General features: G+C 57.2%; 1 protein-coding gene across 2 annotated transcripts in view; it reads left to right on the top strand.

Moving 5' to 3' along the window:
• Positions 1-9,189: 9,189 nt before the first annotated feature.
• NIBAN1 (niban apoptosis regulator 1) overlaps positions 9,190-24,405 on the top strand; it is a 106,973-nt gene continuing 91,757 nt past the window's right edge. For both annotated transcript variants that reach the window (XM_062211498.1, XM_062211497.1), the window contains exon 1: positions 9,190-9,267. In XM_062211498.1, the coding sequence (XP_062067482.1) occupies positions 9,213-9,267 (55 nt within the window). In that variant the 5' untranslated portion in view covers positions 9,190-9,212. The remainder of the gene's footprint in view (positions 9,268-24,405) is intronic.

Below are 24,405 nucleotides of genomic sequence, written 5' to 3'. Positions count from 1 at the left end.
ACTCAGGGAAGGCGACAGAGGGGCCGGGGTTGTGCCCAGACAAAACCAGACAGAACAGGAGCTGCTGCATTGGGAGTCCTGCTGATAGTTTCGTCGTTAATTGTGGAAAGAAGGTGATGATGTGTGCCGTGTCTAGTAGACAATGTTTTCTAGCTCAAGAGAAATATACCACATTAACATGGGGAGAGAGAACAGCAGATGGTGAAAAAATGTCCTAAAGACCAAATATTTGTCAGCTATTGTTGGTGCTCATATTATCAATCCACGGTGTTCCATTCATTATTGTACATGGTTCAATTTAAATGCCTTAAGTATCATTTAGAAGAACCAATTTGGGGCCAGCATCCCAGGTGGGTCCCAGCTGCTCCACTTAGAATCCAGCATTCCTGCTCATGTGCCTGGGAGTGCAGGGGGGATGGCCCCAGTGTTTGGGCCCTTGTACCCACGTGGGAGACCCAGATGAGCTCCTGATTCCTGGGTTCAGTCTGGCCCAGCCCTGGCCATTGTGGCCATTTTGGGGAGTGGCCAGCAAATGGAAGATCTCTCTCTTGCTCTCTCTGTCTCTTCCTCTTTCTCAGTAGCTCTGACTTTCAAATAAATACATAAATAAATCTTTAGAAATATGTTTAATACAATGAAAAATTCAGTTCCTCACTTGCACTGGCCACACTTCAAGTACTAAAAAGCATACAAACAAAAAGAACCATTTAAAACTTAACACAGCAGCCTTTAGTTCACTGTACTGACCAGGTCTGGCGCCAGCCGAGTTAGTGCGGGCTGCCCTGGGCTGAGCATCTTGCTGAGGGGACAGGGTTCTGTCCTCCAGGACCCCCACCTTGGGAAGTGGGACGGTGAGGTGTGGGCAGGTCAGGGAGCTGCCAGAGGCCCCTGGTGGGGTCAGAGTTGGAACCAGGAAACCCAATATCAGAGCCTGTCTTTGAAAAAAATTACTTATTTACTTGCGAGGCGGAGGGATGTGAGTGTGAGTTTGTGTGTGTATGTGTGTGTGTGTGTTTGTGTGTGTGTGAGAGAGAGAGAGAAAGAGAGAGAGCAAGCTTGCATCTGCTGTTCACTCTCCAAATGCCTACAACAGCTGAAGCCAGGGGCCAGGGACTCAGTTCAGGTCACCATGTGCGTGGCAGGGACCCACCTACTTGAGCCATCTCGTCTACCTCCCAGGGTCTGCACTAGCTGGAAGCTGGAGTGGGTTTGGAATCCAGGCCTCCCATGTGGGGCATGGGCATCTTGATTGGCATCTCCCCTGGAAACTTCCCTGCCAACCACTGTCTCATGGAGGAGCATTTTAACTGTCCTCAAACGCTGAGACCTCACAGTATGTATGTATGTAAGTCACATTTTACTGTATTCAAAACTAGGCACCACTTTCAAAGGTGGGGTACTAGGTTCTCATGGACTCTTTTTTTTTTTTGACAGGCAGAATTGGATAGTGAGAGAGAGAGAGAGAGACAAAGAGAAAGGTCTTCTTTTTTGCCGTTGGTTCACCCTCCAATGGCCACTGTGGCCGGCGCATCTCGCTGATCTGAAGCCAGGAGCCAGGTGCTTCTCCTAGTCTCCCATGGGGTGCAGGGCCCAAGGACTTGGGCCATCCTCCACTGCCTTCCCGGGCCATAGCAGAGAGCTGGCCTGGAAGAGGGGCAACCGGGATAGAATCCGGAGCCCCAACCGGGACTAGAACCCAGTGTGCTGGTGCCGCAGGAGGAGGATTAGCCTGTTAAGCCACGGGCGCCGGCCCTCATAGACTCTTCCAGAGGTGTTTGTTGTAAATGCAAATTCTCCATACCCTCCCGTAATCATTTAAAATTGATTTACTTATTTATTTATTTCAAAGGTGGAGAGAGAGTGAGAGAGCATGAGAGAGAGAGAGAGTGAGCGCACGCTCCCATCCACGGGTTCACTCCCCAGATGACCTGCAATAGCACAACTAGACCAGGCTGAAGCAGGAAGCCTGGAACGCAATCTGGTCCCTGGCGCGGGCGGCTGGAATGGAGAATGGAACCGAGGCTTGAACCTAGGCACTCTGACGGGATGCAGGCATTCCAAGCAGAAACTGGTGTTTTGTTTTTTCCATTTAAAGACTTATTTATCTGAGAGGCAAAGTTAGAGAAAGAGAGGGGGAGAGACAGAGAGAGAGCTTCCATCTGCTGTTTCACTCCTCAAATGGCTGCAATGGCCAGAGCTGAGCCGATCCGAAGCCAGGAGCCAGGAGCTTCATCCAGGCCTCCCATGTGGGTGCAGGGGCCCAAGGACTTGGGCCTCCTCTACTGTTTTCCCAGGCACATTAGCAGGGAGCTGGATCCAAAGCAGAGCAGCTGAGACTCCAACTGGCACTCATATGGGATGCCAGCATTGCAGGCAGTGTCTCAATCCCCTATGCCATAGTGCAGTCCACTCGCCTTTTGCTTTCATTCATCAGGCCTGGAATGATCTTACCCCCACGTCTATCACCCAGGGGTAGTTGGTAAATGCTTGCTACCTGGTTTCCTCTTCTCACCTCTGTTTGGGGTGGTCACTTACCTCCTCTGACCTTGGCTCTTTCAAACTTAGCAGGAGGAAGCTTGTAACAAAGGACACTCGAGATTCCTTTCGGGCCAGTGCACAGTGACTCTGTCTTATAACCTACAGCAATGGCAAAGACATCCTGCTGCACCCAAGGTTTGCCTTCACTGTAGAACACTCACTCACGTGATCAAGAAACCTTTACTGAGTGCTGACCACAGGCCTGGTTCTGTTCTAGGCACTGAAGACCAAGCAAAGCCGTCAAGATCACCGCGCATCCATCTCAACAATGAGCAAACAAGCAAACTGCAAAACAACAAACAACACCGCCACGGAAGCCCCAGGGGCTGGCACTGTCCCTGCTCTCCATTGGCTCTCTGCTGGTCCTCCCTGATAGCTTTCCCAGCATTGCTATTTGTCTGTGCTGGCCCCCCCCCCAAAGTCACAGTGGGTCTTACAGTAGCTAATGTCCACAAACCCCACGATTAAGGGATTTAAGCCGTATGGCTCTGGCTTTGATAGCACCATGTGAGACCCAGCCATTCAGCCTCTGGAATTCCCACCAGTGTTATTTCTTTTTTTATTATTATTAAAGATTTACTTTTTTAATTTAAAATAGTTACAGGCTGGCACCGTGGCTCACTTGGCTAATCCTCTGCCTGCAACGCCAGCACCCCAGGTTCTAGTCCCAGTTGGGGCGCCGGATTCTATCCCGGTTGCCCCTCTTCCAGGCCAGCTCTCTGCTGTGGCCCGGGAAGGCAGTGGAGGATGGCCCAAGTCCTTGGGCCCTGCACCCACATGAGAGACCAGGAGAAGCATCCAGCTCCTGGCTTCACAGCACGCTGGCCGTAGCGACCATTTAGGGGGTGAACCAATGGAAGGAAGACCTTTCTCTCTGTCTCTCTCTCTCTCTAACTCTCTGCCTGTCCAAAAAAAAAAAAAAAAAAAAAAAGGCAGTTACAGAGAGAGGTATAGACAGAAAGACAGGGGTCTTCCATCTTCTGGGTCACTCCCCAAATGGCTGTAGTGGCCGGAGCTGAGCCAATCTGAAGCCAGGAACCAGGAGCTCTTCCAGGTCTCCCACATGGGTGCAGGGGCCTAAGGACTTGGGCCATCCTCTACTGCTTTCCCAGGCCATAGCAGAGAGCTTGATCAGAAGTGGGGCAGCTGGGACTCGAACCAGCACCCATATGGGATGCTGGCGCTGCAGGCTGGGGCTTTAACCTGTGTGCCATGCGCCAGTCCCGAGGAACTTAATTTTAAACTATGTTTAATTTCAATGGAGTTACATTGAAATAGCTACACTGATTAATTCTGCCAGTATTATTTCATTCTAACCCTAACTCTGCCATGCTTCCTAACTTAGTTGCACCGTGATTCGAACTGCATTTTAGAATATTCTTGATCTAATTTTAAACAAAATGAATAAAATGTGAGTAGGATGAAACTATGCTTATATATATTCAGGGCAAGATGTGCAGAAGGACCGCTAATTCTCTTGCCAAAATCTGAGCCAGATGCTTTTAAAGCTGAGTTGGGATTAATGTGTGAAGTATGGTCGACACGTAATCAAATGTCTAGGGTGAGAATAGATCATTCTCGAATCTGAAAATGACACGAGTGAGAACCGTGAGTGGCTGCCCGTGAGGGCGTACGCTGGGCCTCACCCAGGACTCCTGTCTGCTCATAGTGTGAGCCTGAATCATGACACCAGAGGACGGGGTACAGCTACACAGCGCTCCGATCACGCATCGCCGCGCCACAGGTAAAGCCTCGTATTGGCGAGATGCTTCGGGGGACAGGAAGAGAGAGTCCCATTCAGATGTGCTCAGCAGCCAGACGGGGAGCCCTGGCGGCGGCGTGGAACCTGGACGCCAGCGTCGGTAACGCGCGGTGGGCAGAGAAGCCTTGCTGGTAGTGCAGCTGGGTGGAGTGCAGTTCCTGTCTTCCCGGCCGGAGGCAGAGCCGAGTGGCCAGCAAGGAGGCAGGGTTTGGTGGGGCAGGGCCTCTCTCAGAACACCTGGGCCTGAGAGGGGAAAGGAGCTTACAAAACCGGAAAGGGAGAGCACCTGACAGGCCAGGCGGGCATCTCAACAGAGGCAAACTGAGAGCCCAGTTGGCCTCTGGACTCGGGCTTCTAAGGGCTTGGGGTCCAGGTCTTCCCGCTGTTTCTGCCCCACTCCCCTTCTCCTGGACAAGGGGTTTGCTGGGTGTGCAATAAGTGAGATTCCTCCCAGGGTCATCAGGCTGGGTAGCCCCCTGGGGCCGAGCAGAGGGTCCTGCTGCGGTGCCTTCCTTGCGTGGAGGGCTGGGCCCACCTGGACAGCTGTCGGGGTATGGGCAGGACTGTGTAGGGCAAACTGCTGGGCTGCATCCAAGCTGTGCTGCTAGGCGGCCACACTCCTCTCTGCAGCACTTGGTTTCCCTTAGGCCCCATTCACACACAGGCTGAGATCTATTTTCCCACCCAGCATTTTCTTCCAACCAAGGGTTTTCGTTCTGGTGGACCAATGTCCCCCAGCGGCCTGATTCAAATCCTACCAGTGAATCAACTCCAGGAGGAGAAAGGTCTTCTTCCCAGCGAGAGACGCGGTGGGAAACATTGGGCAGGCTGCTGGCAGCCGCAGTGTGGACAGCGGGAGAGCATGCTGGGCCCCGGGCGCCTCGCTCCCTCCATCCTTGTCTCTGCAGCCGCTCCAGCAGCCAGCTAATCTTAGCCAAATTTTCGGAGGGATGCAGTCTGATCCAATGAATTCAGCTTAAAGGACTGAACACGATGGCTTTTATCATTTGTAACATAAACGGACCGTGCCCAAATAAGACACAGAACTTGAGGCCGTGCGGACGAAGACGTTTTTAATGCATCCTGCCAAGGTGGAGGGTGTGCTCTTCCTGTGCCCACAGCGTGGAGGCCTGGACGCTCTGCCTGCCCGCGAGTGCTGATTTTCAGAGAATGCTGTGGGCGTGGTCTGCCCTTGGTCTGTAGAGCATGGAAAACACTAGCTCATCTTTTAGCACTGGGTGCAGCGATTCTAAGCAACATGAGTGCTAGCAGGTCCCCGGCCCTCGACGAGCCAGGCCCCTAGTTCCCGAACGCCTGCAGGGGTCCACGGCCTCCCCGCGCAGGCCCCGGCTTCGGCAGCTGCTGACCCGATTGGCAGGAAGTACAAGTTCAGGATGTAAAATCACAGACTCACCCCTTGGGCAAGGCTCTCTTCTAGAAGAGTTCTTCCTTTACCTGCCCAGGGCAAGAGGCTTGAATCTTAGCCTTCGTAATAAAGAGTGGATCTAGGCGCAGGCCTGGGGCGCTGACTGGCAGGGACTTACCGGGCCCTGGCCCGCACGGCGTGTCACCGGTGGTCCAGCAGGTGGCGCTCTCCCCTTGGCGCACCAGAACTAAACCAGCAAGGTTGGGCGAGCCTTGCCTTCAAAAGTCCCAGCATCTGTTTCTCCGTGGCAAGTAGGTGCCTGGAGTTTCACGGGGGCACCGGCACGGGCTGGTCTCCGTGGGACTAGAGGACTGGTGTCCACTCACCCCTACAGCCCTCTGGTTTAGATTCTGTCACCCAGAGTTTCTAAAATATTTGGGCTTCTACTCCGTCGAAGGTCCTGTGCAATGCAACAGGTCCTCATAAAACCGCGATGATCCCTATTTGAAAATCACATTAAACAAACATTTCTCAACTTAAAAGGAGACTTGGAGCTGGCTTTGTGGTGCAGCAGGTTGAGCCACCACGTGAGATCCCAGCATCCCCTATGAGAGCGCTGGTTCGAGGCCTAGCCGCTCCACGTCTGATCCAGCTCCCTGCTAATGTAGCCGGAAGAGCAGCAGAGGAGGGCTCAAGCATTTGAGACTCTGCTACCCTTGTGGGAGATGCAGATGGAGTTCCAGGGTCCTGGCTTTGGCCTGGCCCAGTCCTGACTGTTGTGTCCATTCAGGGAGGGACCCAATGGATGGAAGGTTCTCTCTCTCCCTCTCTCTCTCTCCCTCTCTCTCTCTCTCTCTCTCTCCTTCTCTCTGGTGCCCTGCATTTCAAATAATAAATGAATCTTTCAAAAAGGAATCATTTCATTTTGTGATATTTACCTGAAATGGTCTTAAGAATATTTTAATACAAAACACACTGAAAGAGTGCAGAAGCTAGCACGGCACAGGAACTTTTCTAAATTAGCCGACGTGAATCCTATGAAGTTGAATCTGGTTCATAAAGTTATTGAATTGCTTGGAGACCCTTTCTTAGTGTGTGATTAATGAAACGGTACTCACATAGGATTTGTGGATATTAAATACTATGACTAAAATAATGGGTTTCTTCATTTTTTCCTACAAACCATGGTGGGGCAGAACTTTGTTTGTTGGGAGTGGGGGTGGGAAGCATCTCTTTCTAAATGTCACGTCAATATTTCTGCGGTCCAGTGGTCACTTGTGCCCTTCCTGGTAATAAAATCTTGGCTTCCATTGAACAAGCACCTCGTGTGCCCGTGGCGGGTGTTGGGGAATTCACAGACTCGACCAGACTCCCTGTTGACAGCAGCCCCCGAGACGACTGGTGTTAGTGCCGAGACGACACGGGTAAGCTGCTCGCCCAGGTCATGTCTACTGAGCAGCTCGGAGATGGGCCTCCCAGCTTACCTGCCCGCTAACATCACCCCACCCACATCCTTCCTTGACCCTGGTTCCTGGGCGGGTGCCACCAGTGAGCAAAGAGACAGATGGGGGACTCGGTCTCAGAGCTCCTCCTCCTTCTGGCCGGGGATCTGACTGAGTTTTCTTCCATAACAAAACAGCCACAGCGCTCCAAGGCAGTTACAGCACTACCACTCGGGAATCACTACTCCGTGAAGATACCCTTAATTGTCTGGGCCACTGGAGTGCGGGGCGAAGTCGGGACGGAGGAGTTGAGACGACGGAGAGGTTATCTGGAGAAGCTGTCTGCTCTCTCCCGTCCTGCTCCGCCTTCTCCGCCCAGCGTCTGGCCATCAGGCACTCGCTGTGAGCCGCGTGCTGTCCTTGGCGTTCGAGTCGGATCTGAGGACAGCGAATTCCTGTCTCTGGGAAAGAAAATAATAAAAGCAGATGAAGGAAATGTGGACTTGTAAAGACAGAACTCACGAAGCAGCAGCAAAGCAACCCCTGAGCTTATGGCGCGTGGTCCCAGTGGGGGAGGACAGAGAAGTGCGTTAGGTGCTGGGAAGTGCCGGAGAGCAAGGGGCAGGGAGACCAGGGCTGGGGGCCAGGGGGCACAATCACCATCTAAGTGGAGCCTTGGATGGCTGGGAGCCTCGGTGCGCAACCGTGTGCAGGTCAGAGAGAGGAGCAGCGTGGGCCCTGGAGGAGCAGGTGCACAGCCCTGGGGTGACGCGTCCTGGGAAGAGCAGAGAGGCTGCAGTGGGACCACAAGGGCGAGCGGGCATGAGGAGGGCAGGGGAAGCGGGCCTAGGCCGGGGTGGGCTCTGTGCAAGTTCCCTCATGACAGTTAGGAGGCTGTGGTCCTGATGGAGGGGAGGCGGCAATGGGGCAGGAGGGGAGGGCAGCGGGCTGGGGCTGAGGGCTGGTTGGACACAGCTGGAAAGCAGGACTGACAGGGCTGGGACAAGGGTGTGAGCTGAGGCACATCCGGGTCCGGTGTTAGGAAATTAACTTGGTGGGGCGGGAGGAGGGGCTTCAGAGGCCTCCTGGGGCCTGGCTCTGGAGGGGACAGACCCTTTGACCTCTAGGGTAAGTTAGTAGTACAGAGTCCTGATTCCCGCCCAGGGCTGGTCTGGTGGGCGAGGCTTCCAGGCTGAACGGTGACCGTGGGGGGAGCCAGCGCCCCTTCCTACAGTCTCTTCCTGGCTGTGTGTCCGGGGCGGTCGTTGGCCTCCCCAGCCCTGGTGCCCCCCATGTTTTCCCACCCACTCCAGCCCTGGCCCACCTCCTGGGCTCCAGGTGGGCACTGTCCAAAGCCTTCTTGGACACAAGCCATGCCAGGAATCCCCAGAGGGCTGGGGAGTCAGGCGGTTGGTCCCCAGCCAGAGCTTCTGGCTGGGGCTGTGGCAAGGGTGCCGTGTGTGTGTGTGTGTGTGTGTTTGTAGAGTGTGTACAGAGTGTGCAGCTGTGTGTGTGTGGAGGGAGTATGTGTATGTAGAGGTATGTGTGTAGGGCTGTGCGTGTAGACCTGTGAATGGAGTGTGAAGGTGTGTGTGGAGGTGTGTCTGTGTGGAGGGTTGTGTGTGTGTACAGGTGTGTATGGAGGGTGTGTGTAGGTGTGTGTGTGGACCGTGTTTCTGTGGCATGGGGGGGCTCAGGTGTACAGGTGCGCAGGTGCACAGGGGCACGGGTGGAGCTGGTGGGGGCCAGCCTTCTCCCTGGGTGGGGGGGTGCAGCGTGCAGAGCGATGGGGTCCCGAGCCCAGCGGCTCAGAGACGCCGGGAGGCCTGCGGTGGCCGGGACGCCGTCCTCTCCCTCCACGGTGTTTCTGGGCCGCCGCAGGTCGGCGACCAGCCGGCGGGAAGTCCCGGCAGAGGCGGCCCCGGAGCGACCGCCAAGGGGCGGGAGGCGGCCGCACAGGCGCTGGGGCGCGGCCGGGGGAGGCGCCCGGGAGGCGGCGCCCGCTGCACAGGCCGGCTTTGCCCGGAGCCGCGGTCGGCGCTCTCCAGCTAGCTGGCCCGCTACGCCCAGTACCGCACGGCACCGCGCCCACCGCACCTCGACCATGGGCGGCGCCGCCTCCAGCCAGCTGGACGAGGCCCGGAGCGCCTACATCCGAGGTACGCCCCGTCTCCGCCTGCTGCACGGCGTCCCGGGAACCCCGGGTCCCGGCGGGGCCGCCCCGGGCTCCACCTGGGCTCCCCGCCTGCTGCACGGCGTCCCGGGCGTCCCCGGGTCCCGGAGGGGCCTCCCCGGGCTCCACCTGGGCGCGGGCGTCCTCGGACCCCGGCGGGGCCGCCCCGGGCTCCACCTGGGCTCTCCGCCTGCTGCACGGCGTCCCAGGCGTCCCCGGGTCCCGGAGGGGCTGCCCTGGGCTCCACCTGGGCGCGGGCGTCCCTGGGTCCACCTGGGCGCGGGCGTCCCCGGACTCCGGCGGGGCCGCCCCGGGCTGCACCTGGGCGCGGGCGTCCTCGGACCCCGGCGGGGCCTCCCCGGGTTCCACCTGGGCGCGGGCGTCCCTGGGTCCACCTGGGCGCGGGCGTCCTCGGACCCCGGCGGGGCCGCCCCGGGCTCCACCTGGGCGCGGGCGTCCTCGGACCGGGGCGGTGTCCGGGCGCGGGCGGGCGGGCAGCTCGGCCGCGGGCCCGCAAGCCTGCGAGGGTTAAGCCTCGAGAGGCGCTGCGGGAGGCAGGTGCAGGTGCAGGCGCGGCGGGCGACGCCCTGTGGCCCTGGCGCGGGTCGGCTCGGGGCCGTCCCTCCGGCCTGGAGGTTTCCCTGGGGACTCCCGGCGCGGAGCGGGCTTTGCCGCGCGCTGGGTGCGGCGCCGCAGGACGGTCGCGCAGAAAGGGCGGCGGCGTCGCCTTCCTGGGCTGTGCGGGTCCCTTCCCTGCCCGCAGAGGGAAGAAGAGGAACCGGCAGGTTTTGTAAGAGAGGCTGAGGGGGCGGAGTGAGAGAGCAGAGGCCAGAGGAGGCGCAAACCCACCGGGCGGCCGGACGCCGCCGCGACCCCCGACCCTTCCTCCGCGGGGCTGCCGGGCCTCGGGGACCCCGGCCCGCAAGCCTTTGCGTGTCCACAGCTGACTTGGATTCTGTGTGTGTGCTTCCGGCGTCGGAAACACCTCCCAGACGAGGCTTTAACCCGGGCTTTCCCCTAGTTCTTTGCAGAATCGGCAAAGCGCTTCCTGGCCCCTCCTCTTGGCGACGTGAGCCTCTCCCTGAGAGGAAAGCCTGGGTTCGGGTCTCGGGTGCGTGTTTGTTAAGTCACCGAAGCGCTTTAGAAGGAGCGCAAGTCAGGGCCCGGCCTCGCCAAGTCCTGGGATTGAATCTCCAGATTCCTGCTGGGCCGCTGCCAGGGGACGGAGCTGCCAGGGGACCGAGCCTGCTCCAAGTCCCTTCCCCGGTGGTGTTGCGAGGGGGGAAGTGGAGGAAGCTGGGTCCAAGCTGTCCCCGTCTCAAGCATTCGGGGACCTGCTGGTTTCCCCCAGAGGGTAGGGGCCGGAAGGCAGGTGAGAAGGGGTGTGCATTGGGTGTTAGCAGGACGACGCTCCTGGTGTTTTTTACAAGCAGGGAAGTGTGTATCACACGGCCAGAGGTGTGAGGCAGGTGCACGGACCCTGTGTGAATGACTAAGGCCACAGCCCGCGGGGTGGCAGAGTGGCGACACCGAGCCCGGCCCAGGGCTGGCCTCTGGTTCTGTGGACGGGAACGCTCTCGAGGTGTGGGAGGGGGGGAAGAGTGACCGCTGCCAGGGCATTGCTTCATCCTGGGAGAAAGGCCCGGGGCTGTGAATCGTAAGCGCCCGAGCCCACGGAAGTCCCGGGCTGTGCCGTCCTGATGGCTCTGAAGCCTGTGTCGCCGAGCAGACCCGGAGCCCGTGTGCACCCCGCGCCCTCCCCGAGCTACGTGTGAGTTACAGTGAGACAACGGAGAGAGTGACGGCAAAGCTAAAGCACAACTTTAAGATTTCTCACGAAGCGGCTGCTGTACGATTTTGCAGGCTTGCAAGAGGCTGTCGTGCGACAGTAACGTTCAAGCCTGCTAACTCTGAGCGCAGGAGACTAGCCGGTGGATGCACCGGGCGTGGGTTTTGGTGGGGTTGGGGGGCGCGAGCTGGAAGCAGCCGCACTGCCGGTGTGCTCGTGGCTTGGGATGGGACCAGGCTATACTTCTAGACAGCCGTCCTTTGGTCTGTGACAAAGTCATCTGCGTCACCTGCATTTTTCTTCCTGAAGTTTCTGCCGATCTCCAGGTAGAGGCACAGGTGTGGAAGGAGTTGCTTCGTTTCTGAGATGTTGGCTTTGAGACTTTCATTCTCTTAGGACGGTGTATATTTTTAGAATGGGTTCCTGAGGCCTTCCGGTAGCTTCCCTGGATAAGCCACTCCTGTGCCCAGACTGGGCGATCACAGGCCGGTGTCCTCTGCCGGCCGGCTCGGGCCCAGACGGAAGGGCGCTGGCAGGGTCCAGCACCAGTGGGCCATACGGCACGCTTCTCTCATCTCTGTTTCTTGTAAAACCCTTGGTTTGCCTGGAATAGAACTTTCAAAATGTGCTTCCCTGTTTTAGCCAGAATTGTCTTCCTTTGAAAAATGCCCATTGAATTGGTTTTGAATCAAAGAGAGAGAAAGCTCGCCCACAGGGAAGTCCTGCTGGAGGCAAGGCTGCAGCCGGGCCCCGGGGGGGGGATGGGCATGTGCCGACTTCTGCTGGGGTGGACTTAGTCACACGTACCCCGAGAAGGCCCAGCGGCTTCCTCTGTGACCCGATGTTTCTAAAGAAATGAGATTCAGCTTAAAACCAGCATGCATTTCTCTCCGGGGAGTTCTCTCTTATTTGTCCCGTAAGGGTTAAGTGCAGTGGCTCCACCCTGATCCCACTGTCCCCCCCCCCCCCCCCCCCGCAGGGTAGGGGCAGGGGAGCTGGGCCCAGGTGCCGGCCCCTCCACCTGGGGGGTCACACTCCCACACCTGGCTTGGCATAAGACCGGTCTGACCAGGGAGTCTCAGGTCCAAGCTGTCTGGCTGGTCACTGAACCAGGAAGAAAGTTGAGACCATGAAGTTCGCTGGATGCTGTTGGGGGCCACCCAGCATCTTCCCCATTCTCCAACCATAGCACCCAGGGGTGTCGGGGGCTGCAGTGCCCCCAGGCAGCCTTGGCTTCAGAGGCTGGGCCCCTGCTGGCCCCCTGCTGGCCCCGCTGCCTGGTGCTGACTGGTCTGAGCCTGTCAGGGTGCTGCGGCCTCCTTGCCCGGGGCGTGGTGCGGTCTGGCAGTGACACCAGAGGCTGCTTTAGGAAGGGCCTTTCCCTTTCAAACAGGAGGCAGGGAAGGGTGCTTCGTCTCTGTTCTCTGGACTTTGTTGCACCTGAACGTGAGGCCTGGGACCAGTTTTCTTCTCGATGAGCAGGGTGTGGGAAGCTGTGGAGTCTCAGAGCTGGAGCCCGACACGTGGTGTGCAGTCTGCCTGTGCCAGCGCAGGATGTCCCTGCCGGTGCCACCGTGGTCCTGACTAAGGATGCTCGCTCTTACTCTCCGAGTGGGACGTTGGGATCCCCAGTTGTCCCGTAGCTCTGTCTCCCCTGCTCGCCTTAGTGACAGCATTCCCTAACCTGGAGCTGTCCAGGAGCGAGCATTTAATCCAGCGGTTAAGAGGCCTGCGTCCCACTTCGTAGTACCTGGGTCTGATTCCCGGCTCTGGTCCCCAACTCTGGCCCCCAACTCGTTTCCCACTAACGCAGACCCTGGGAGGCAGTGGGGTTGGCTCAAGGACTTGGGTCCCTGCCACCCACCTGGGGGGCCCGGATTGGGTTCTCAGATTCTGGCTTTGGTCCCAGGTCGGCGCCGACCATTGTAGGCATCTGCGGAGTGAATCAGCCGCTAGAGCTTGCTGTGTATGTCTGTGTCCCTCTCTCTGTGTCTCTCAAATAAAAATAAATAAATTTTAGCTGTCCACATGACTCTCATGATAAAGGTCTTTCCCAGCCTCCCTTGCAACTAGATGAGGTGCTGTAGCTGAGCTTTGGCCGATGGGATGTAGGTAGAAGTGTTGTATGCCATCTCCAGACAGTGCCAGCAGCGGTGAGGGCTGTGGCCTCCGGCTCCTGCTGGCTGGACTGTGTGCACGGCTGGAGCTATGGTCTTAGTGAGAGGTGTCCTGTAGAGGCCTCAGGAGGAGCAGAGTGACAGGACCACAGAAGCCTGGGTCCCAGTGGATCCTGCAGCAGAGCCTTTGTGCCAGCCTGGACCACGCATGTCTGGGCCCTGGAGCACTCATGTCTGGGCCCTGGAGCACTCATGTCTGGGCCCTGGAGCACTCATGTCTGGGCCCTGGACCACGCATGTCTGGGCCCTGGAGCACTCATGTCTGGGCCCTGGAGCACTCATGTCTGGGCCCTGGACCGCTCATGTCTGGGCCCTGGACCGCTCATGTCTGGGTCCTGGACTGCTCATGTCTGGGCCCTGGACCACACATGTCTGGGCCCTGGACTACTCATGTCTGGGCCCTGGACCACGCATGTCTGGGCCCTGGACCACACATGTCTGGGCCCTGGACTACTCATGTCTGGGCCCTGGACCGCTCATGTCTGGGCCCTGGACCGCTCATGTCTGGGCCCTGGACTACTCATGTCTGGGCCCTGGACCACTCATGTCTGGGCCCTGGACTACTCATGTCTGGGCCCTGGACCACGCATGTCTGGGCCCTGGACCACGCATGTCTGGGTCCTGGACTGCTCATGTCTGGGCCCTGGACCACACATGTCTGGGCCCTGGAGCACTCATGTCTGGGCCCTGGACCACGCATGTCTGGGCCCTGGACCACTCATGTCTGGGCCCTGGACCACTCATGTCTGGGCCCTGGACCGCTCATGTCTGGGCCTTTGTAGGAGAGAAACAAGCTTGGCTCTCACCTCAGCGCTGCTGTTAGTGTCGATGCTGCCAGCTGCAGACAAGCCTCACGGCCACACGCCCACTCGGCTTCGTTACCTGTGGCCGAAGCCCTCGGACCAGTGTGCTGAGCACGGCCTTCCTGGCCCCTGCTGCTCCTCCTGTTTGAGAACAACATCCCCGAGGCTGGATGTTCTGTCAAGAGAAGAGTGAGCGTTTGCATTCCACATCCGAGGGCCTGCTTTGAGTCCTGGCTCTGCTCCCATCCAGCATTCTTGCTAATGCACACCCTGGGAGGCAGCCGCTGATGGCTCGAGTACGTGGGTCCCTGCCACCCACATGGGAGACCAGGACTGGGTTCCTGGCTCCCGGCTTTGGCCTGGTCCAGCTCTGGCCATTGTGGGCATTTGGAGAGTGAACCAGCAGATGGAAGAACTCTCTGTCTCTCCTTCTCTCTCTCTCTTTCTCTAACTCGACCTTTCAAATAAATAATATGAATCATTTTTTTAAAATAAAAGTGAACCCAGAGACAGTGGAGAGTGGTTAAAGGTTGTGCCATTTGTGCTTGGCTTCTTTCCTGGTTTGTGGAGGTAGGTGGACTCGTCTAAGAAATGAGGGATTACCGGGGCTGGCGTGGCGGTGCAGCAGGTTAAGCCTCTGCCTGCAGTGCCATCCCATATGGGCACTTGTTCGAGACCCGGCTGCTCCACTTCTGATCCAGCTCCCTGCCGATGGCCTGGGAAGAGCAGCAGAGGGTGGCTACTGTTTGGGTCCCTGCCACCCAGGTGGGAGGCTCCTGGCTCCCAGCTTGGGCCTGGCCCAGCCCCAGCCACTGTGGCCATTTGGGAAGTAAACCAGAAGATAGAGGATCTCTCTCTGTCTCTCCTCCTCTCTCTGTAAATCTGCCTTTCAAATAAATAAATAAATAGTTTTTAAAAAGGTAACGAGGGATTGCAGCTCCCCCATGGGAACAGCAGGGATGGGGACAGCGAGGGGAGGGGGCGCCATGCAGATGCACCAGCGGCTCTGGCGTCCTGTGCGTGCCAAGCTGCCTCCAAGGATATCCCACGAGGATAGCAGGAACTGAGTCAGGCAAGAGCTGTGGATAGGCAGTGTCCCAAGCCGGTCATGAATTCTCCCTTTTCCGTCTTCATGAGTGGAAGCCACGACTCTGGGGAAGGAGAGCTCTTTAAGAAGCCACACGGGACTTGTGAGTTGAGAGTTTCTTAGATGCCATCAGAGGGAAAGAAGACGGTCTCCTGAGACAGATGAGCCTCTGTCCTGTGCCTGTGGGAGGCCCTGTGACCGCGACCACCCCGGCTCGCTCGTGGGTTCTAGGTCCAGCCTTGGGGAGCCCCTGGAGTCAGGTGCTGCATCAGACCACACGCCTCTTCCTGTGGACACCGCCCGCATCTCAGAGGCTGTTCTAGAAATGGCAGCTGCCTCCGCGGTGACCACAGTAACGGCTGCCGCTTTGTTTTGCCACTGAGCTCGCTGTGGTTTTAGTCTGTTGCCATCTTGGGCAGGTTTGAATTGGGGTCACAGGTAGAAGTCGCAGTAGCAGGAGCTCAGTTTGTAACAGTAGCTTCTAATTTAATGAAAATAAATGTCCTGTAAGTCTTACAAAATATGCAGTGTGAGACACGGCAGTGAATTTTAACCTCCTGATGGGAAGTCTTAATTTTTGGCATCAGGAAGGGTAGGTAGTTAAGAAACACGGCACACGTAACAGGTTGCACCGTGAGATGTGAGGTGCAGTTAGAGGAGATGATCAAGGTACAATGGAAAAGATGGGAAGAATAAAAGCACAATCCATCCTTTTCAGTGTATTAAGGCACTGTAGTGGCCCACAGCACAGTGGGGCTAAATGTTATCAGTTCCGGACTGAAGCACACATGTGCACACACACACACGTGCACACACACAAATGCAATACAGATTTTCTCCTTTGAAACTGGGAAATTCATTTCTAAAAAGACCAGCACATTTCTGCCAGTAGGAAACGGAGCCGTTTCTAAAAGTTCCCTTTGTTGGTCCTGCGTGCCTCTTCTCAGAGGAGAACAGACTGAGAGACGTGAGCACCGTTGGTTCCGTTCTGTGAGCTGCGAGGTCTCAGGCCTGCGTTGAGGCTGTACAGGATGAGCCTGGAGGATTAGAATAAGCGAGCAGTTCCCCTGGGTGTGCCGAGTGATTTCTGAAGTCCATCGTCTGAAGGAATTTTGGAACACGAGCGAATGTCTCTGTGCCAAACCACGTGGATGATTTGTTCTTTTGCCTTTCTAAAAAGTATTTTTATTTTAAAATAAAACATAGGTTTAGAGAGCAAAAACATGGCTCAGTGAGTCATTCCCAGGCCAGTGGCCATGCAGGTGTCACTCGGGTCAAGAATCGGAAAGAACTTTCCTGGCTGCCGCAGAGCCGGCACAAGGTCCCGCGATCCCAGACCCCTCGGCCTGTCCAAAAACAGCCGTGACTCTCCGTGTGGACTGCTGGCAACCACGCTGCTGCCGAGACACTGCCTTCAAACCAAGCATGCTCTTGCCCCCGGCTCTGCTACCGGGAACAGATCCAGCTGGCGGGATCTGTGCCCCTCCCCCCAAGTTTATTTATTCATTTCTTTGAGAGGGGGAGAGAGTGAGCAAGCTCCCACCTGCTGCTTCATTCCCCAAGTGCCCACAACGGCCAGTCTTGGGCTGAGACTCAAGCTGGGAGCCCACGTGGGTGGCAGGAGCCCAATCACTTGAGCTGACCCCACTGCCTCCAGGGTGTGCAGCAGGAGGCTAGAGCCAGGACTCGGACCCAGGTGCTCCCGTGTGGGACGTGGGTGTCCGGCCACTGAGCCAGGCAGCTGCCTTCCAGGCCCCAGTGTGGGACGTGGGTGTCCGGCCGCTGAGCCAGGCAGCTGCCTTCCAGGCCCCAGTGTGGGACGTGGGTGTCCGGCCGCTGAGCCAGGCAGCTGCCTTCCAGGCCCCAGTGTGGGACGTGGGTGTCCGGCCGCTGAGCCAGGCAGCTGCCTTCCAGGCCCCAGTGTGGGACGTGGGTGTCCGGCCGCTGAGCCAGGCAGCTGCCTTCCAGGCCCCAGTGTGGGACGTGGGTGTCCGGCCGCTGAGCCAGGCAGCTGCCTTCCAGGCCCCAGTGTGGGACGTGGGTGTCCGGCCGCTGAGCCAGGCAGCTGCCTTCCAGGCCCCAGTGTGGGACGTGGGTGTCCGGCCGCTGAGCCAGGCAGCTGCCTTCCAGGCCCCAGTGTGGGACGTGGGTGTCCGGCCGCTGAGCCAGGCAGCTGCCTTCCAGGCCCCAGTGTGGGACGTGGGTGTCCGGCCGCTGAGCCAGGCAGTCGCCCTTCCAGGCCCCTTTGCTGTGGCCACTCCTGTGGCTGCTGTCCATGGGCAGCCCAGCTGCCCTAACCTAACCCAGGAGGCCTGCTCTGCCCCAGGTGGCCTTTCTACAGGGTCTCTGGTGCTGCACTGGACTTTTTACCTGGTCGGTCAGGGTTTGCAAGAGTGCAGAAGCTTCCAGGAGCTGCTCGGATGACCTGTGGCTCAGTGTTACTCTACCTCATTGTGTGGTTGAAGCATAGTTTTTTGGGGCCAACCACATTCCAGGGGAGAGGCTGCATACAGGCACAAAGACCATGAGGTCTGGTTATTTATTTATTTTATTTTATTTTAAATTTTATTTATTTTATTTGAGAGGTAGAGTTATAGACAGTGAGAGGGAGAGACAGAGAGAAAGTTCTTCCTTCTGTTGGTTCACTCCCCAAATGGCCGCCACAGCCAGAGCTGCGCCAATCTGAAGCCAGAAGCCAGGCGCTTCTTTCTGGTCTCCCACGTGGGTGCAGGACCCCAAGGACTTGGGCCATCTTCTACTGCTTTCCCAGGCCATAGCAGAGAGCTGGATCAGAATCGGAAGTGGAGCAGCCGGGACTAGATCCCGTATGGGATGCTGGTGCCGCAGGTGAAGTAACTTACTGTGCCATGGTGCCGGCCCCTTTTTATTTACTTTTTAATACTTTTTAATTTGAAAAGCAGACAGAGAGAGAGAGAGAGAGAGAGAGAGAGAGAGAGAGATATCTTCCATTTGCTGGTTTGTTCCCCAAATGGCTGCAACAGCCAGGGCTGGGCCAGGTCGAGGCCAGGATCCGGGAACTCCATCCAGGTTGCCTCAGTAGGTGGCAGGGACTCAAGGACTTGAGCCATCGTGCATTGCTTCCCAGGCATATTAGCAGGGAGCTGGATTAGAAGGGGAGCAGCCAGGACTGGAACTGGCGCTGTGGTATATGGCGCTGTGGTATGGGACGTGGGCATTGTGAGCAGCAGTATGGGTCGTGGGCATTGTGAGCAGCGGTATGGGACATGGGCATTGTGAGCGGCGGTATGGGTCGTGGGCATTGTGAGCGGCGGTATGGGACGTGGACATTGTGAGCGGCAGTATGGGACGTGGGCATTGTGAGCGGCGGTATGGGACGTGGCATTGTGAGCGGCGGTATGGGACGTGGCATTGTGAGCGGCGGTATGGGACGTGGACATTGTGAGCGGCGGTATGGGACGTGGGCATTGTGAGCGGCGGTATGGGACGTGGCATTGTGAGCGGCGGTATGGGATGTGGCATTGTGAGCGGCGGTATGGGACGTGGACATTGTGAGCGGCGGTATGGGATGTGGCATTGTGAGCGGTGGTATGGGACGTGGCATTGTGAGTGGCGGTATGGGACGTGGGCATTGTGAACGGCGGTATGGGACGTGGGCATTGTGAGCGGCGGTATGGGACGTGGCATTGTGAGCGGCGGTATGGGACGTGGCATTGTGAGCGGTGGTATGGGACGTGGCATTGTGAGCGGCGGTATGGGACGTGGCATTGTGAGCTGTGGTATGTGAGCGGCGGTATGGGACGTGGGCATTGTGAGCGGCGGTATGGGACGTGGGCATTGTGAGCGGCGGTATGTGAGCGGCGGTATGGGTTGTGGGCATTGTGAGCGGTGGTATGGGACGTGGCATTGTGAGCGGCGGTATGGGACGTGGCATTGTGAGCGGCGGTATGGGACGTGGGCATTGTGAGCGGCGGTATGGGACGTGGCATTGTGAGCGGCGGTATGGGACGTGGCATTGTGAGCGGCGGTATGGGACGTGGACATTGTGAGCGGCGGTATGGGACGTGGGCATTGTGAGCGGCGGTATGGGACGTGGCATTGTGAGCGGCGGTATGGGTTGTGGGCATTGTGAGCGGCGGTATGGGACGTGGGCATTGTGAGCGGCGGTATGGGACGTGGCATTGTGAGCGGCGGTATGGGACGTGGCATTGTGAGCGGTGGTATGGGACGTGGCATTGTGAGCGGCGGTATGGGACGTGGCATTGTGAGCTGTGGTATGGGACGTGGCATTGTGAGCTGTGGTATGTGAGCGGCGGTATGGGACGTGGGCATTGTGAGCGGCGGTATGGGACGTGGCATTGTGAGCGGCGGTATGGGACGTGGCATTGTGAGCGGCGGTATGGGACGTGGGCATTGTGAGCGGCGGTATGGGACGTGGGCATTGTGAGCGGCGGTATGTGAGCGGCGGTATGGGTTGTGGGCATTGTGAGCGGTGGTATGGGACGTGGGCATTGTGAGCGGCGGTATGGGATGTGGCATTGTGAGTGGTGGTATGGGACGTGGGCATTGTGAGCGGCAGTATGGGACGTGGGCATTGTGAGTGGCGGTATGGGACGTAGGCATTGTGAGCGGTGGCCTAACCTAACCTAACCACAGTGCCAGCCTGAGCCTTGGTTATTGAGGTGCTGCCCTGTGGCTGACTTTGCACCCCAATCCTAGATTTCACATGTGACTTCCTCACATGTCCTGATGGTTTTATCACCCAGTTATGCTTAAAACCCTATAGTCTGGCGCTGTGGTGTACTGAGCTGAACCTCCACTTGCGGCATTGGCATCCCATATGGGCACTGGTTTGTGTCCCGGCTGCTCCTCTTCCAATCCAGCTCTCTGCTGTGGCCTGGAAAAGCAGTAGAAGATGGCCCAAGTCCTTGGGCCCCTGCACCCGCGTTGGAGACCCAGAAGAAGCTCTTGGCTCCTGGCTTCAGATAGGCCCAGCTCTGGCTGTTGCAGCCATCTGGGGAGTGAACCAGTGGATGGTAGACCTTTGTCTTTCCTTCTCTCTATCTGTAACACTACCTCTCAAATAAATAAATAAATAAATATCGAAAGAAAAAAACCCTATAGACTGACCTACTTAAAAAGTCTTCTAATAGACACATTTCCCCACTTCTCTTTGTTTTACTTGCAAAGTGTCCATTGGAGGACTGTGCTGTTTGGCATGGGGAGGCCTCCTCAGCCTGGAGGTTTCCCCTGTGCAGTTCCAAACGTTTCTCCTGTTTTTTTCTATGAACTGATGAAGGGCTGGTGAGACTTGGTCAGCCTGGGGGTCCTTCTGTTGAGGCACCTGCCCTCTGGTTGTCTCTCCTTTTGTGATGTTGGCAGCCATTGCTGTCCAGTACTGGGACCCATGCATCCTGGGGATTGAAAGAGGATGGCAGGCGAGCTGTATCCTCTTGTTTTCACTATTAGCCGGAGCCGTTTTGTGGAGTGACAGGTCCCTGGTCTACCTGGGTTAGCTGGCGTGTTAGTCTGTTTTTCACTGCTGTAAGGAAATACTGAGGCAGGCTACGTGTACGGAAAAAGAGGTTGATTCAGCTGACAGTTGTGAGCACAGCTGGCTCTGGTGAGGGCCCCATGGGATGACAAGTGATGTCCCCAAGTGGGCGCACGTGTTGCAGGAAGAGATCGTGTGGCCATAAGGAACACCTCCCTACCACTGGGGAGACAAACACTATCCAACCCCAAGCACCCAAGAAAAAAGACTTTGTCTTTTCCTTTCATTTGCCAGTTTCAAGGTCATTTCTTGGTTTTCTGCCCCCCTCAAAGGTCATCAGTGGACTGAGGAGCCCTTACGGACTCAGGGAGTCCCGCGTTAATTCCGGCGCTCGCACACCACTGCCAGCGAACGCCTTTGCAGCGGACTGCTGGGAGCTGTTGAGAGCCGTGGTGTCTGGCAGCTGCCCTGCTGTCGGGCCGAGGTGCTGCTCGCTCGTCTTGCTTCTCTTGTGCCCCGTGCCTGGGAGGGGCGGACTCCCTCTTAGTGGGAGCTGATGTTTCAGGAGGAGAGCTGGCGTCCAGGGATGCCCCTTGCTACCACCGGGTTGGCCATTTTTCTGCACTTCTTAGTGCATCAAACTAGGAAAAAGTGTATTTTATGGATAATACTTACAGCTCTCCCCCCGCCCCCCGCCCCGAGAGTCTGGCTCCCAAAGGCACAGGACATGACAGAATCCAGTGTACACAGATCCTCATTTTATTTCTCCCACCCTATCCACGCCATGTTCTCTGAGTAAGAATAGAAATACAGCCATGCACGTGGCTGTGGGAAATCGGAACAAATGCTTTTTTTTTTTCTTTCTTCTATTTTTTTTTTTTGACAGGCACAGTGGACAGTGAGAGAGAGAGACAGAGAGAAAGGTCTTCCTTTTCCGTTGGTTCACCCCACAATGGCCGCTGTGGCCCTGTGCGCTGCGGCTGGCACACCGTGCTGATCCGAAGCCAGAAGCTTCTCCTGGTCTCCCATGGGGTGCAGGGCCCAAGGACTTGAGCCATCCTCCACTGCCCTCCTGGGCCACAGCAGAGAGCTGGCCTGGAAGAGGGGCAACCAGGACAGAACTGGCGCCCCATCCGGGACTAGAACCCGGTGTGCCAGCGCCGCAGGCAGAGGATTAGCCTAGTGAGCTTCAGCGCCGGCCACAAATGCTTTTAAAGTGACAACATTTTTGTAATCCTATTCCCCTCCAACTTTCTTAAAAAATGTGACTCATTTGAGAGACGGGGTTGAGGGGAGCAGAGAGAGAGAATGAGGGCTCCTGTCTGCTGGTTTACCTCTGAATGCCTGCAAGGGTCAGAGCCAGGAGCTCAGTGCAGGTCTCCCGTGTGGTGTGGCTGCCGCCTGGCAGGGTGTGCGTGGGTAGGAAGCTGGATCTGGGACTCGCGCCCGGGCATTCCGCTGTGGGAGGCCGCTGTCTGCGACGGTTGGCCGAACACCTGCCCCGGTTATTTTATGATTTTACAGCGTTAGAGCGTAAGGCCACCAGAGCATAAAGCTGGAGCACAGTCACCAGGCTGGCTCGATGACGTCACCAGAGGCCACCCCCGGCCTCTCCCCTCTGTGTGCTGCTGCCTTGACGGGGACACAGGCTGGAGCAGCGAGCAGTGACACCTGCAGTGTGCTGGGGGCTGCGGGGGCCGTGAGTCCCGTGACTGCTTCCGGGAGTGGAGAAGCCTTCCCCAGGGCCTCACGCTCACGGCAGAACCGGCCACGCGTTGCTTCTTGGGTGAGGCGTTGTCATGATTCGGTTATGCCAATCAAGATGCACCCCCAGGCTGGGCTGGGCCCCTCTTCTCGTGCACTCGACTACAGAGAGGACCACGGGGACTTGGACAAACCCAGGTGCACGGGACGGCGGCACGAATGGCTTAGGCAGGTAACCAACACCACCCACGTTGATCAGCGTCGGGAGGGAACAGAGAGGGCAAGGGGTGGGCAGCTGACGGCGGCGACGGGTCAGGGCGTGAGAGGGGCTGAGCTGTGCCGTCCAGCAGGTTAAGCGTTGCTGTCCTCTGTGCGAAGGGCCGGGGCAGCACGTTCTGGGCAGAGAGAAGCCTGTGGAAGGGAGGGGGCGTGGGGCTGAAGAGAGGGGTTTGTTCAGGGCGCGGGGTCGGGGGAGGACGGTCTGATGGGGGCTGCTCCTGGGACGCAGCTCCACCCAGCAGGGTCTGTGCGTGGCTTCGGTGCCGCGTTCGCAGGAAACGCACCGGTGTCTGGAGCACGCTTCCTCATCAGTGAACGTGTGTTGGCTTAATGAGCGGATGAAAGGAGAGCGACGTTTCAAAGCCGTAGGGAACCTCTTTTTCTTTTTCTTTTTTGTTTTAAAGATTTATTTATTTAGATGAAAGAGTTACACAAACACACACGCACGGAGGCAGAGAGAGAGAGACAGAGAGAGGTCTTCCATCCTCTGGTTCACTCCCCAATTGGCCACAACAGCCAGAGCTGAACTGATCCAAAGGCAGGAGCCAGGAGCTTTCTCCTGGTCTCCCATGCGGGTGCAGGAGCCCAAGGACTTGGGCCATTTTCTACTGCTTTCCCAGGCCATAGCAGAGAGACGGATCGGAAGAGGAGCAGCCGGGACTAGAACCGGCGCCCATATGGGATGCTGGCGCTTCAGGCCAGGGCGTTAACCCGCTGTGCCACAGTGCCGGCCCCAGGAACTTCTTAAAACACTAGAGAAGCACTGATGTGATGAAGAAACAATTGCAGAATAAGAAAGGACTCGGGGAAATAAAAACGTTGATCAAGAGTTAGAAATCTGCTTGTTGCTCTGGAGAACAAAGGTAAGAAGCACTTCAGAAGGTAGCACAACGATTGAAAGATGGAAAAGAGAGAGGCCTTATCAACACAATTAAAGGGCCAGTCCAAAAACTTCAGTACTGACCCCCTGAAGCCCCTGGAAAGAGAGAGCAAAGGAAATGAAATAACATAAAGGCCAGCAGAAGGTCGTGTGTCTCTGGATGTGTCGGCCCAACAACTGCTGTGGCTAGGTCGGGTTCTGGGGCAGGGCCGTGGGGGAGTCTGCAGGAGAAAACTCACCACGAACCACACACCTTGGACCTGTCCTTCTCCCATCCAAGTACTAACCAGGCCCGACCCTGCTTAGCTTCCGAGATCAGACGAGATCGGGCGCGTTCAGGGTGGTGTGGCCGTAGACTGGACCTGTCCTTCTAAGTGCTTGGGAGCGGGGGCGGGAGTTCGGTCCGCGCTCCGATGCCTGTGTCCCATATCTGAGTGCCTGGGTTCAGCGCCAGCTCTGCTTCCCATCCCATTTCCTGCTAGTGTGCACCGTGAGAGGCAGCTCACGGGGTCAGGTACCTGCCGCCCGCATGGGGAGCCTGGTTTGGGTTCCTGGCTCCTGGCTTCAGCCTGGCCCAGCCTTGGCTACTCTGGACACGTGGGAAGTGGGCTAGTGGATGGGACCGCTCTGTCTGCCCCTCAAAAAAACTAAAAACAAATCTCAAAAGGGTCAGACTGACCCCCCAGGGACCTAACTTTGCCACATTCTTAGCTGCATACATCAGAGTTCCCGTTCAACAATGTAGGACTCAGATGAAAACGACCAGGTGAGCATCCATAACCATCAGACAGTACGGAGGCAGTTGTTCCAGACACACTTCATGTGCTGACGTCGAGGACAAAATGCCCGTGCTGAGCAGAAAAACTGAAGACATAAAAATCCACTTCTGGTTTCCCATCCTCTGGTTCACTCCCCAAATGCCCACAACAAGC

This window comes from Lepus europaeus, chromosome 14, assembly GCF_033115175.1.
Source record: "Lepus europaeus isolate LE1 chromosome 14, mLepTim1.pri, whole genome shotgun sequence".
In the NCBI taxonomy this organism is placed as follows: Eukaryota; Metazoa; Chordata; class Mammalia; order Lagomorpha; family Leporidae; genus Lepus; species Lepus europaeus.
This window is presented reverse-complemented; position numbering and strand designations above follow the sequence as displayed.